The 15,064-nt window shown below is 39.0% G+C and overlaps 1 protein-coding gene across 3 annotated transcripts; it reads left to right on the top strand.

Moving 5' to 3' along the window:
* Positions 1-1,960: 1,960 nt before the first annotated feature.
* LOC140779370 (uncharacterized) lies at positions 1,961-14,588 on the top strand. 3 transcript variants are annotated; one of them, XR_012107331.1, is made up of 15 exons: positions 1,961-4,635; positions 4,733-4,861; positions 4,954-5,142; positions 5,248-5,300; positions 6,215-6,807; positions 6,941-7,153; positions 9,209-9,307; positions 10,090-10,211; positions 10,316-10,525; positions 10,717-10,992; positions 11,086-11,233; positions 11,633-11,766; positions 13,699-13,779; positions 13,857-14,334; positions 14,449-14,588. XR_012107331.1 is itself a non-coding variant. In XM_073124396.1 (14 exons), the coding sequence occupies exons 1-14, from the start codon at positions 2,155-2,157 to the stop codon at positions 13,941-13,943; spliced, it is 4,812 nt and encodes a 1,603-aa protein (XP_072980497.1). In that variant the 5' UTR covers positions 1,961-2,154; the 3' UTR covers positions 13,944-14,588. The 3 variants fall into 3 exon arrangements, 2 of the variants coding, with proteins under 2 accessions (XP_072980497.1, XP_072980496.1); XM_073124396.1 differs by having other exon boundaries at positions 10,093-10,211; positions 13,857-14,588; XM_073124395.1 differs by having other exon boundaries at positions 13,857-14,588.
* Positions 14,589-15,064: the final 476 nt, after the last annotated feature.

Raw genomic sequence — 15,064 nt, 5'->3', positions numbered from 1 at the left:
TATGATACATATTTTATAGTCAAAAATAATATTTTATTATCTTAATTATTATTATATTTTATAGCCGAAAATAATAAAATTTTATTTTACATAGAACATAAATATTTTAATAATAATTTTTTAAAAAATAAGATTATTAATAATACTAAAATATTTATACTTCCATATATTTTATTTTAGCTTAAAACAGAAGATTATTATACTCCTATATTATTTTTCCCGAGTTTCTTATTTTATTATTTTAAGAAAGAAATATTTAATTAGGTTAATACACAGTTTAAATAGTAAATATTTTCTAATTATTTTTCCAAATTTCTAATCCCATATATTTTTTGATAAACAGTCTATATACTAAATATTTTCATTCAATCCCAGATTATCACTTACATTAAGAGGTGTTTCAGTCCAGGTTTTACATGGTAATCTAGGGTCAGCAAGTTTGGCCTACCAATGAGCAAGCTTGCTGTTGCTCCTGTCAGTGTAACACACATTCACATAAGAAAAACGAAAGATAGTTTAAACAATCCTCACTGCTTAGCAAACATCAACATCACAACAAGAAATTATATTATATCTAGCCCAATTAGTACACAAAGCAAATAATTTTAGTGAGAACAGCTTGTTCTTCTATTCATAACTTTGGTATATATAGTTTTATGCCATTTTATTTTTCTAATTGTCGCATGGGGACTTCGAATGTGCATAACTTCGTTGAATAAGAGGCCCAGGTGTCCGATATATAAATAAATTATGCTAATAAATTTTATTAGAAATAATGTGGGTCAAACCAGACATAGTAGTAGAGCTGAAAATGTGGCCTAACCACACTGCTCCAATATTCAGAATATGGTTAATTACGTCTACATTCCCTTAATACCCGGTCTTCGTAAAAACCTCCGAAACATTTTTAGATGACAATATCTTCTATGAATTTTAGATCTAAAGTGAAAGCTATGACGAAATACAACTAATGACTATTATATTTCTAATAAATATATCACATTATTATTTTAAAATTAAAATAAATTAAGTAGTAGATTATATAATTACCCTTAAACAATTGAACATCCTCCTCCCTCGTCCCCATTGTCATTCCCTCGAAATTCATGCATCCCTCCTCTCCTCCGACACCGCCACTACTCTCCTCTCCTCCATTTTCTAGCGTGAGCATGGAAGTGCGCACGGGAGACTCTTTTGTCATGTGATTGCCATAGTCATGATCTCTATTCGATCTCAATTGCCTCCACTACGTGTGATCTCGCCTGCTCTACGTTGCTGTCCTTGCAGTCATCCTTGGACGCCCATGGTTGTTGTTACCTTCACCTTCACTGTCCTTGTTCTCACTTGTCTTTGTTCTCATTGTCTGTGATCGCTGTCACCCTCTTAGCCGCCGCAAACAAAAGCTCCTCCTTAAAGCTGGTGGACAGTTCATCGACGTTGCCCCTTGAGATCCGCACGTGGTGAGGTGGGTGAGAGAAGGGAGAGGAGTAGAAGGTGTGAGGGGGGGGGGGGGGGGGGATTGACAATCCTGGCCGGTCGGTGCTAGGCTATCGCAAGTCGTCTGTAGGGAGACGATATCAATAATAGCGTCGTCGATCTCCGGAGGAGAAGTCGATGACGGTGAAAGGAGGATGACAATAGGTATGATATAAGTATTGAAAAATTAAATTATATCAGTATGTCTTTTTATCACACTTTTATTAAAGGGGCACAGGGCATGTAAGTGTTATAAGGACATTTAAATTATTTCGAAATTAATTATTTTGGGTACACCAACAAAAGAGTGAAATTAAAATCTCTCAAAAGTTTAGGAGTCACCTTACAGAAGTTTTCATGAAAATGGGATATAATTTAGGGCTATTGATGTAATTAACCCTTCGGAATATTCCAAACGATGGATGCGAAGTCGGGGAATAGTAATCGGTGGATTAATAAATCCGGCGGAGTTAAAACTTTTTTTTTTGCTCCATTTCCCCCAAATCAACACCATCTACCTCTATCGCTCCACTCTCATGTCTTCCGGTTATTATTAGGTAGATTAGATAGATCACTCCCACAAATGAAGGTGGAAGTTGGGGTTGGGTTAGGTGAGGTTTTATATTAGCCCTCCTCACTCCTCCTTCTTCCCTCCCTCCCTCTCCTAATCTCCCCGCCATGGGCAACAAGAAGCGAAACCCTACACCTCAATCCGACAAGAAGGTGGCGCAGTTGCAGTCGCCGTCACCGCAGGAGGACGTGAAGGCGGAGTGCGATAAAGCTCTAACGGCGCTCCGCCGCGGGAACCACACTAAAGCCCTGCGGCTCATGAAGGAGGCGTGCGGGAAGCACGGGGACGCCTCCGCGCTCCTCCACCGCGTCCACGGCACCGTCCACGTTAAGGCCGCCGGCATCCTAGACGATCCTGCCGCCAAGCTCCGCCACCTACGGTCCGCCGTAGACGCCGCCCGCCGCGCGGCGGCGCTCTCGCCGGCATCGGTGGAGTTCGCGTTCTTCTACGCGAACCTCCTCTACGAGGCGGCCTCCGATGGGAAGGGGTACGAGGAGGTCGTCCAGGAGTGCGAGCGCGCGCTCGCGATCGAGGAGCCCGTCGACCCCGCGAGCGAGTCTCTCCAGGACGACGGCGGCAAGGTCGCCGCGAGCTCGACTCCCGAGGCGCGGATCGCGCACGTGCACCAGGAGCTACGCTCCTTGATCCAGAAGGCAAACATCGCCTCCATCTCCACATGGATGAAGAGTTTAGGGAACGGGGAGGAGAAGTTTCGGTTGATCCCGATGCGGCGGGTGTCCGAGGATCCCATGGAGGTCCGCCTCGTGCCGGCCCCCGGCTCGGCGCGCCGGCCTAATGAGATCAAGAAGGCTACGAAGACCCCGGAGGAGAGGCGGATGGAGATCGAGGTCCGTGTCGCCGCGGCTCGTTTGCTCCAGCAGCGGTCGACGGGGTCGGGAAACGAGGAAAACCCTCGCCTCAGCGGCAGCGCCGACTCCTCACCAGCGTCTTCCTCTGGGTCTCACCGACTCGAACGCCGTAAATTAGGTTCACGGAAGCCAGCCTCGTCGGAGAGGATGGATCAAGTCCGCGCCTACTGGAACTCAATGAGTGCTGAGAGGCGGCTTGCATTCCTTCAAGTTAGCATCTCGGAAATCAAAGCTCACTATGCTGCCACAAAGGACACCCTCGCCTCCGACATCCTATCGGAGGCTCTGTCATTTATTGCGGCCGAAGGGACTTGGAAGTTCTGGGTCTGCTGTCGCTGCAAAGAGAAGTTTGGGGATTGCGAGTCACATGCGCAGCATGTAATGCGTGAGCATTTGGGCAGCCTCTCGCTGAAGCTCCAGTCCGTGCTCCCCCAAGAAGTTGATGGTAGGTGGAGTGATATGCTAACCAATGGTAGTTGGAAGCCGATTGATGTGGCCACCGCAGTTAAGATGCTCGAAGAGGAGCCTCTAAAGTGTGGCGTTGTCAATGACGACCACTCAGATAGTGGTAGTAAAGATAAGGACTCTGCGTCAGAGTTCTGGAGTGCGAGAGAGAACTCGAACTCTTCCACCTCGCCCCATGAGGTGGAATTGAAGGAGCGTGAGACTTGCAACACATCTGACTTAATCACTGATGTCCATCGAAAGTGGCCGCTTGCTGACGATGTTGAGAGAACTAGGCTTTTGGAAAGGATTCAGTCCATGTTTAAGCTATTTTTGCAGCATAAATGCCTTTCAGTTAGCCACCTGAATAAGGTGATACAGTTTGCTATGGAAGAAGTCCAAGGATTGCCATCTGGCTCGCTTCTGCTGAATCATGCTCTGGACCAGTCGCAGCTTTGCATTTGCTTCTTGGGTGCTTTGAACCTGCGGAAGGTCCTCAAGTTCTTGCAGGAGCTGTCACAGTCTTGTGGATTAGTGAAGAACTCTGAGAAGGATGATGCTGCCGTTGATGGGGATAACGGTAGACGAAAGAGTGATGCTTCAGAGGAAGTCAATCTGATTTGCAATTCGTCAAGTCTTCTTTTGGATAGTAGTTCTTTCAGGGAAAAGACTAGTCTTGGAAATGCTGATAATTGTGGCACAGATGAGGGAATAGATGGTGTCCCCAATACTGATGCTCTACTTTCGTGGTTGTTTGCTGGGCCTTCAAATGGAGAACAACTATCTGCATGGACCTCTATGCGAGAGGAGAAAGCAAATCAGGCTTCCGAGATCCTTCAGATGCTCGAGAAGGAGTTCTACCTCTTGCAGAGCATGTGTGAGAGGAAATGTGAACACCTGAGCTATGAGGAGGGTTTGCAGGCAGTCGAGAATCTATGTTTTGAAGAACTTAAGCGGAGGGAACATGCTGGGAAATGCCAATCTGAAGGTTATGAAGGCATTCTCAAGAGGCGGCAGGATGAGCTCATTGAGCGGGAGAACGATGAGATATTCGTGATAAACAGATTCGAGCTGGATGCCCTCACTAATGTTCTGAAGGAGGCACAAGCGCTGAATATGTCTCAATTTGGATATGACGAGACTTTATGTGGTGTGACTTCTCGCTTGTGTGAATTGGATAATGACGATGATGATGAGTGGAGGATGCGCATACACCAAAGTGACACTTGCATAGGAATAACTATTCAGAGACAAAAAGAGCAAATGTCTGTGGAGGTTCGCTAGTTCATAGTTTTCTTTTCTCTGTCCAATGACTTGTACAATAATAATGTTGTCCAGATTGAAGCCTCATTCTTATCTTTCTGCTTTGCAGCTTAACAAGGTAGATGCTAGGATTATGAGAAATGTGGCAGGAGTACACCAGTTAGAGCTTAAACTTGGGCCTGTTTCCTCTTTCGATTATCGGGCTGTTGTTTCACCTCTTCTGAAGTCTTTCTTGCGAGTCTGTATTTCTGCCTTGCTCACATGTTCCTTAATATTTTGTTGTATTGCATTGGGCTTTCATCATCTTGCTTGGTTCCACTTGTTTTGTAGATGCACTTGGAAGATCTAGTCGACAAGGATGCCACAGAGAAATCTGATGCTGCAAGAGAAGCCTTCCTGGCAGAACTTGCTTTGGATGCTAAGAAGAATGTTGGTAAAGGAGGTGACTTGAAGCAATCTCATGAGAAGTCAAAAGACAAGAAAAAGTATAGGGATCACAGGAAAACTAAGGACACGAAGGTTGTGGTGATTTCTACCTGATTAGATTTTTGTACTGGTACTGATTCCCATGCCTGATAGATCTTTCCTAATAAATTAGTGCTAATGTTGGTAAATGTTTTCCAGGCTTTCAGCTATAGCAGTCAGCTTCTCTTTCATGAGGAAACTGTCGAAAAATCGTAAGCGAACTTATAGCCATGATCTAATTGTCCCTTTATTGTAATAATCAATCATTTGTTCCTTGTGTTCTCTGATAAATATTTGTACCTCTGTTTCCTTTTCCTTTTTTTGTCCTAACCCATCATCAAGGACTATTCTGGGGAACTCGTAGCAATTTAATTTTTCTAAGAGATCTATTTCTTTGCAAAACATTCTTGCAGTATCTCTCTTTTAATCTTGAGTGTTTGCTATCCATCTTTTTGTGCAAGCTAGGTGCAACCCTTCAAAAGTTTTTGTACACATGAAAAATGTAGACTAAACAGGATGATAGTTACTACTAAGCTGTCAGTTGCATGATTGCTTTCAAAATTTGTGACAAGTTGCTGGTGAAACTTCTGAAATGATGATTCTTTGTTGGAATGCTTTTTTATTATTTGTTAATCCATGATGGGCATATATTGTTGGAGGTTGCTAAAAGTTCTGCTTGGGAGGCAAGTCTATATGTAATTTCTGAGGCTTAGACATAATCCACTCGATCTCAAGAAGAGCTTGATGATACCATTTTTCTATTTCTAGGGATTTTGGACAGTTACTTGTAGTGCAAGATCATCTATAGGCAACTGCAGATTATGCCTTTATGGTGTAACTTTCGATTATCTTGTAGTGCATGTTTATCACCTAACATGTATTCTATTGCATGTGATGTTTGTGGACTCAACAGACTGTTATAGTGTTATCTTAAAGGAAGCTTGTTTGCATATTCTTCCGTAGCTGGTCTTTTATTTTACTCTTTTGGTGCAAATGATTTTGCTCCAGATGAATACATGGTAATCTAGCTACCATCAGCTGCTTACTTTTATCCTTCCTGAATTATTTTCTTTTAGATCTAGGGTTCATACAGCTATTAACTGGTTGGCAGCTTATTCTGGTGCAGTGAGATTCTTGCTGATGGTAATAATTTGGAGCCTGGGACCATTATTGGTGATACCTTAAGTCAACAGGAAGAAGAGATTAAACGTAGAGCAGAGCTTGAAGAAGAGGAAAGGAAGCTGGAGGAGACATTGGAGTACCAGAGGCGGATAGAAGAGGAGGCAAAGCAGAAGCACCTTGCTGAGCAATTTAAGGACACATCTGCCTCTTTTCCAACCAATATAATTGGTCAATCATGTACTGCTGATTCAGATATAAATTTGGATCACAAGGCCAGCATGCATAATAATTCTTCACCTGTTTGCCTAGAGGGTATAGATTTTGGTGATTTTCACTTTTCTGAAGCTGCTTTTCCTGAAAATAAGTCTCATCTGATGGGGCAGCTACCAAACTCAGAGGATGACTTCATGGGAAAGTATGATGGAACTGGCACTAATGAGATACAACAGTTTGGTTGCAATAATGCAGTGAATATGAAAGGGTCTTTGAAGATGAATAGAATAGAAAAAAATGCTCCCCCTCTAACATCTTCTAATAGTTCTAGCATCCAAAAGATTAAGAACACAAGCAGTCAACCTCATCTCAAGTCCAAGCAAGGTTATACCTCTATTTTAAAATCAAATTGATAATTTATATTAGTAAAATTGGTTATCTATTATAGATCAGTTGCATTTGAAAGGAAGTCCTCAGTATACATATATGTGTGTATATATATATATATATTCTGCAGGCACACCAGGCTCCATTCATGATGGTTTAGTGACTTCTGACCAACAAACTGGCAGCCAAGCTCCTAGACGAAGCAACACTGCTAAAATTCTTTGCAGAAACAACCAAACTTCCCAAAATGCAAAAGAAAATTTATCACCTATGTGGTCTTTTGATGGCATACAGTACGCAGATCAAGCTTGCAGTGTTTCAAATAATGCACATTCTGGTAAAGGTAGGAATAAGCTGTATCTGCTTTTATTTCTTTTTTCAACCTTTCAAGCTGCACAACTTTCACTTGTCTTTGTATGTTGTTTTGTTCAATTATTTTCATTCAATTATTTGGACGTTTTTAGTTGCTTTTTTAGTAGTATATAGATTTTCGTTTAAATGAATATTTGCTGTTTTGACAGACATACGGATTTTACAACAACATAGATTTTTTTTTTTCTGTTTCTGATATAGTACTTTTTTAATTGCTTTTTAGGACCATATAGTAATTTTTGACGTTATTTTGTGTTACTCTAATTAATATAGAATCTGTATGCTTAACAGTTAAAATAGATGTTTGTGTTATTGGAACTTGAAGTATGTTTTGCAAAGTTGAAATAATTTGTGGAAATCCATATCTCTGAACATTTTTTTTTACAAGATCTGTCGACAATGAGATTAGGTTCAGTTCTAGACACTACAGCTTGCATGTAGCAAATATCCGGAACCTTTAGTTGTTACCTTGGTTGTTATTAGAAGGAAAAAAAATGACATTCCATTGCACTAGGCTCGCACGTACGCAAAGTTTGGGGAGGGGAGATATATGCAGTCTTATGGGCCATGGCTTCTAACATGCAAGGGGTAAGCCTCCTTTGAGTGATTGAAGTGTCGGTTGGTTGGATAACAATTCAAAGTTGAGAAGGTGAAGGAAATTGGTGTGCTTAAGCCTATACATCGTGGTAATGTGGGCAGTTGACATTGACTGCATGACCTTTGAGGCATATTAGCCAAATCGTCTTAAGTGAGTCATTCCATTTTGGCACATAAAACATTTTATAAATTATATTGTTTTTCCATTGCTTGAAACATGATTTCTCGTAATCACTGTTGGTGGCAGAAGTTTGGGCCTTTCCTTTTCAGCATAACTTTGCAATTGAGCAGTGTTCTGAAATGTAGTAGTGCATGCATTTGACATATGATGGCATATTGCTGATGTGATATTTTTTTTGGTCCTGCATAGATCACATGCTGGCCTCATAATTAGTACATGAGTGTGCCACCTGTGTAACATACTATAGGTAGATATAGCAGGTTAACCGTGAGATGTAAATGACTATTTGCTTGAACATTTGGGCATCATATTTTTATTTTAATTATGATTTTACGCCCAAAGTACATATAATAGATACCAACCATGTCAGCCTGCTCTGTTTTTTTTTTTTGGGCATTTTCCAGTGGATGATAAGTAGAAATTTCGGATATGAACTTATCCCGTGGTTTTCTGAAAAATCATGAAGTTTTTGTAAATATTAAATTGTCAAGTAGGAAACACCTGAGCGATCATGGCCCAATTATTAACTTTGTGATCTGTGATATTCATCCTTACTAGATTAATAGTTAACATGTTTATCTTTAAGTCTCGCTATTAAAAAGAAGATTGTGAAAAAAAGCAATTGGAAGACAGATATTCTTTAACAATCTTAAAGAGCTCTAATGTAGCACATCTTATTAGCTATCATGTAAGAAAAATGCCTTACACACAAAGACTTCACAAACATTCTACAAAAAGTGTAGATGTGGTACCGTCCTGCGCATAGATGATGATGGTTTTGAGGTGGAGAGAGAAACTACCAATGATTGATAAATTGCCATGTCATTCTGTCTTTAGAGTGTCAAGTGCTGTAAGCATAATTTTACTCATCTGATAAATATCATGTTCATCTTCTGATTTGTGGAAGTGCTAGCCTATAATCTGTATCGTCTAACAAACATTACTATATGGTGGCTTAACATTTTTGTCAAAATCATGGCTGGTCGAGGCTGTTTTTTTTTTTTTTTTTTCTTTTGGAGGAATCAAATCTTGTACTTGGAAATTGGAATAGTACAGGCAAAAGAGTCACTTTGTACTCATTATAGTTAAAGCTCATTGATTTTTAGATTGTTTATTGTTTCTTATACACATTGCACTTCACAATCAAGCTGTAACTGGGAAACCAGAAACAGCTAGTTTGTGTGCTTCGTACTACCTTTCCCTTTTTTGATTGCTTCTTTTAGTGAAGAATTTGTTAATGGCACCCAGGTGACAATGGAGTAAATGTGTTGAGACAAATGCATGTTGAGGAGGATGATGACGAAAGGTTTCAAGCAGACCTCAAGAAAGCTGTGTGTCAAAGCCTCGGTATGTCTGTAGTTTCTGTTATATATTCCGTAAATTTTAGTCAATCTTGGAGACAATCAAGTCTACAAAATTCTTACTATTCAATTTTTTGATAGGTCTGTGAGGAAAAATATTTTTTGCATATTGTGTGGTACTATACTATTAGTTTCTTTGACATTCTTTGAAAGGTTTTAGATAAATATTTTCCATCTCAATTCTCCATATTTAAGAAAGTGTGTTAGATTTACGTTATGAAAGTTGGAGATTCTACTATTTGACATAAAATTCTCAGAAAACAGAGCTAGTTTCACATGGCAATTTGGATAGTAGTAAGTGCGATATTTACTTCCGTTAGTTCTATGTTAGTGTCATATTGAGTTCAATATGGACGATGTTTTTGGCTTTCTGAAGCAGTACATTTATCCATGATTGCAAACTCAAATTATGAAAGCTTTATATACATATCTTATCCTGTTATCTGTTACTAGGGCAGAAGTTATTTATCTGAAAGACACAAAGAAATCATTGCAGGGTGGATATATATATATATATATATATTTTTTTTTCTGTCCATGGAGAATTAGATGTGAGTTCCAACTAGAAGATGATCCCTAGTGTTGTTTTACGTCTTCAACTAAGGGATCATCATCTACTGCCCATATGTTGTAAACGCTTCTTTACTTTTCTTACTTTAACATTTACTAGTCTAAAGCTAAAGCAGCCAAAATGTTGTAAATTTTGATTGTTTGTCAATTGGACTGTGCAATTTCATTTTCCTGATTTGCTCTTGCTGTTCATCCCAGAAGATGGTTATGGTTCTTCTACTAAGGAAACTATAAGCATTGAGGATGGAAAAGATGTATTCGGTACTGGCCTTAGAAATGCCGTTGGTGAATACAATTGTTTCTTAAATGTGATTATCCAGGTAACTATTGACAAATCTCAAAGATAGTGCCATATATGTTAATTGCTTAGTTGATTATCATACAGCTATCCTCCAATGATTTCATCTTTTGCATATTTACTCAGTCATTATGGCATTTAAGGCGGTTTCGAGATGAGTTCCTTAAGACGTCATCATTGCATATGCATGTTGGAAATCCTTGTGTTGTTTGCGCACTATACGAAATCTTCATTGCTTTGAGCAAAGCATCTAAGGGGCAGAGAGAAGCTATTGCACCTACTTCTCTGAGGATAGCTTTGAGCAACTTGTATCCTGATAGCAAATTCTTTCAGGAGGTAATTCTGGAACCTGTTTCCACGTAGGTCTTCTATTCATCTCTTATTATTGACTGAGAATGTTCAACTACAAAATATCAGTTATATATGTCAAGTTGTTTGAAAGTGCCTTGTGTTCTTTCAGTTTGCACAAGGCTTTGTATGTTTTTATCTCTCTATTGCTACCTAATGAATCTAATTCCCATTTACAGAAACAAATGAATGATGCATCTGAGGTTTTAGCGGTAATCTTTGAGTGCTTGCATAAGTCATATACCTCCACTTCTAGTGAATGCGATGATGAATCTCATGAAAGTAATTCTGTGGGTTCTTGGGATTGTGCGAATAATGCTTGTATAGCGCATTCTCTTTTTGGAATGGACATCGACGAACAAATGAACTGTTACAGCTGCGGGCTGGAGTCTAGGCACCTTAAATATACTTCATTCTTCCACAACATCAATGCAAATTCACTTCGAACCACAAAGGCATGCCTTATTTGATTTCATATATGCACAATCAAGTTTTATATAATAATGTAAATTTCCTTTTAAACTAAATCTTCTATATTTGCTCTTCAGATAATGTGTGCAGAGAGTGGTTTTGATGAGCTTTTGAAGATCGTGGAGATGAATCACCAGTTAGCTTGCGATCTAGAAGCTGGTGGTTGTGGAAAACAAAATTATATTCATCATATTCTCTCGAGCTCGCCACATGTTTTTACAACTGGTAACGTTGTTGGCTTTTAAATTTGCACCTAATTTCATCTTAGAGATGCAAATGGTTTTTTAAACTTGGCCTGGAAATAGATGAACCTAAATGTGTAACTGTGGCCAGGGGTGCTTAATGGCTTAGTCCCAGTTGACTCAACTAACTTAGCTATGATTCAAGGTCCCCCCCACCCCAAAAAAAGAAAAACCATCCCTACTCCTGGTTGTACCTTAAATCCTGAACTTCACTTTTTATGAACTATATCTTAGGCACCATCAAGCATAACTTGTTCAGTGATGGTTCCAATAATCTGTCGGAAACTTGTGTCACATTTTTTCACCATTTTAATTATTGCATACTGAATCACAATATTCATCCTATTATGCTACTTTCTTATTTGCTTACATTCTGTTGCAGTATTGGGCTGGCAGAATACCAAAGAAAGTGCAACTGACATAGCTGCAACATTGGCGGGCATTACAACTGAAATAGACATTGGTGTCCTTTACCAAGGTTTAGATAAAGGAAGCAAACATTCCCTGGTTTCAGTGGTATGGCCAAAACATAGCTGGTAGCTTTTTGATACGCAGTACTTGTTCTATTGCAAGCCTAAGTACCCTCTATTGTTGATGAAAACTATGTTACTTGATCTTGAATATAACTCATATTAGAAGAGAAAAGTACATTCTGGTTCCACTAGAGTAGGTTGCATTCAAAAGTCGACTGCCTAGAGATGTTGCCAAGAAAGAAAGAGCAACATTCTAGGTTGCATACATACTTTTTTGGTAGAAATTCTCAACCATATTAACCACCTTTAACTTTGAGGATTATACTTCATCTATCTATTCGCTTAGAAACATGTTGTTCTACTTCATCTTGTTTTATATACGTATCTGCTCACACTCTCATGCTAATCTTTGTGAAGCAAACTCTTAAACTCAGCAGCTTACATCTCTGCAAGCATTTTTCTTTGTTTGTTTCGAATTGACTTTTAAAGTCTTGATTAATTGAACTCGAGTTCATAGTTCTCATATCTCATTTTTGGCCGCAACATTTGTTTATATTCGTCCAACAGCAGAATAATTCTATTTGTTATAGTGAATAATAACCACAAGCACTTTATAGGTTGAATGCAGTGGGATTGATGGCTGAGACAGTGCTGGGGCCATTAAGTGTTGCTTAATATTGCTCATGGAGTAATAAAGTGTTGTACTATTGTTGTCTACTTATCTTACTGCCTGTCGACTAACAATAGTCTGGAGTATATTTGCATGTTCTGCTATATGGAAACGGAATGTATTCATATCAAGCCTTTATTCTAGTGCTACTATCTGCTTAAATAAGTCTAGATAAGGAAAATGCTATCATAGGAAACTTGGACGTGAAATTCTTTCCAAAATAATAGTCTATAGCGATGTTTAATGCTGCATCTCCCAGTAGGGATCCTAAGCTGTAGCTTCATTGCTGTCACCTTCCAGGCTTTTCCTTACAACGTGAGTTAGAGAAGGAGCATGTCTATCAGTTGAGAAGGCTATACGGAAGGATTAAGTATAGGTCATCAACTCTCTGTTGATGTTTATATGGCCTTATCATATTTACTCTGTAAATTTAAAATGGATGTAAAAGTCCTTTCTTAGAAGCAATTGGCATCTGGCATAACATGAGTCTAGGAGGGCTATTCCTTTTCTCCACATATAGCTTGAAATTATGTCATGACCACGATGAACATTACTACATAGCTTTGCTTAGTAGTGCTTTTCTTTGAAGTTTGAAATGAAGTAGTCAATGTGAAGGCTCTCTGATCCTGTTTTGAAACTGTATTTAGCAAACAAGGGAACATCCTGTGGCCGAGGAAGGCAATGCAAATACTGCCTGAAATATGCAGATAAGCAAGAAAACTGTGAAATCATATACTAGCATAGTAACACGGTGAGACTGTTCAAAACAGTGCTGAATTAGGATGCCACATGTTAGCGCAACTGGAATTTATGCACAGGATATGACAGTATGCTAGATTGCATGCATAAGGAAAGTCTTGTGTAGTGATTCATTATTATGACAATTATTTCCGTAGGGTAAATGGATATTTTGTAACTGTAGGTAAATGAATACTTTGTAACTGTAAGGACAAATAGATGAGCATATGGAATAGGCATGTTTCATTTCTTGCACAGTTCAGAAAGAATATATATGTAGACTGAATTGCTTTGCAACAGAAGATCAGTGAGAGGCTTGAGTTAATTGTAATATGATAGTTCACAATTGAAGCTCCACAATTGAGCTGATGGGATTGCATAATTGTGGTCTGAAATGCTGTTTCAAGTTAGTCAACAAATCTGAAATTGGGATTTGAGCATACAGCAACTTACCAACTAGTCACATTGTTGGAGTTCATCTTTTGTCTCTTGTCATACTATCTGCAATTATAAGTATACAGTTTTTGTTTTCAGTGATCAGCTTAAGTTTGGTAATCTCATATACAGGTTTGTTATTATGGGCAACATTATCACTGCTTTGCTTATGAGCATGACCGGTGGGTCATGTATGATGACCAGACTGTCAAGGTAATTCTAGAGGGGTACTTCTTCATATTCCTCGTGGATTACCTTGTGAGCTATGATCTAAAAATTAACTCGTGCAGGTGATCGGTGGTTGGAATGATGTACTTACTATTTGTGAAAGGGGACATTTGCAACCTCAAGTCCTCTTCTTTGAGGCTGTTAATTAATTGTTTCTCGGATGGATGGTTATCATATGTTTCTGTTCATTGAATCAGATCATATCCTCTGTAGCTGCTACAATTGATAGATCAGCACACTTTTTTTTGCCAGTGATCATCAGACTTATCACTCTTGGATCCATTAACTGCACAGTGATGATCAAATGCTGATTATAAATTGGGTCATCTGGTTTTACTCTGACCCCTTCGTATACCATAAACATGAGAATATTTTTTACAGCCAATAGTTAGTCGACCAATACTAAAGAAGCCAGTAATTTTTGCCCCTTATCTTCTATATTTGAGTTCAACTCATTACAAAGATTCTGTTCTCCTCCAATAAGGGTCGCCATACATCAAGCCAGGAGATTACATACCTTCCATGTTGGAGTTGTCAAAGGTACTCACTAGTCCTCAGAATTGACATATTGATTTGATTTCTAGATTTTGATCAACAACTTTGTTTGAGTGATTTTGTGCATAAATTTTTACACCAACAATGTGGTCATTACAGTTGACTCTGATATTTGTGTCGGTCAGGAAGATGCGTATGAAAAATGTAATACTTTATGCTTTATCTTTGCTCGAATACTGAAGGAACCATGGTAATTTTACCAATCTTTTTGGGGATATTGAGGAGGTTTTATTGTTAGATTTGTATAGTTCTGTGCCTCAATGTTGTAGAGATGGAGAGTGTAAAACTGATGATAATGATGATGAGAATGAAGTAGTCACAATGATGCTTCGCCTTGCTTCTCTTTTTTCTATTTTTTTCTTTTACATTTTTGGCCCGTGTTGTCAATAAGTCGGAGGGGTTTCAAGATTTTCTGTCAAGTATCAAGACACATGAATGGTATTCTTGTTGTTCTTTGAGCATTTTCTGTAACAGGTTGCATTGGTCGTGAGGATCTTGTAAGTCTTATGACAAAACTTAAATATGCAGCATATTCCTTCGTTTCTTTATTTGTTCAGAGTTGTGCCATGATGTTGCAAGAGATTGTGAAGAGCAAGCGTGTGATGGTTGAATAATTGTAGCAGTATTTGGCTTCTGATTTGTCCCATTGATGTATGTCATCAGGAAGAGCTCTGCTTTTCTTTTATTTCTTTAACATTTTATTGGCATTGCATGG

This window comes from Typha angustifolia, chromosome 15, assembly GCF_048772165.1.
Source record: "Typha angustifolia cultivar Huaian chromosome 15, ASM4877216v1, whole genome shotgun sequence".
NCBI classification, from domain to species: Eukaryota; Viridiplantae; Streptophyta; class Magnoliopsida; order Poales; family Typhaceae; genus Typha; species Typha angustifolia.
This window is presented reverse-complemented; position numbering and strand designations above follow the sequence as displayed.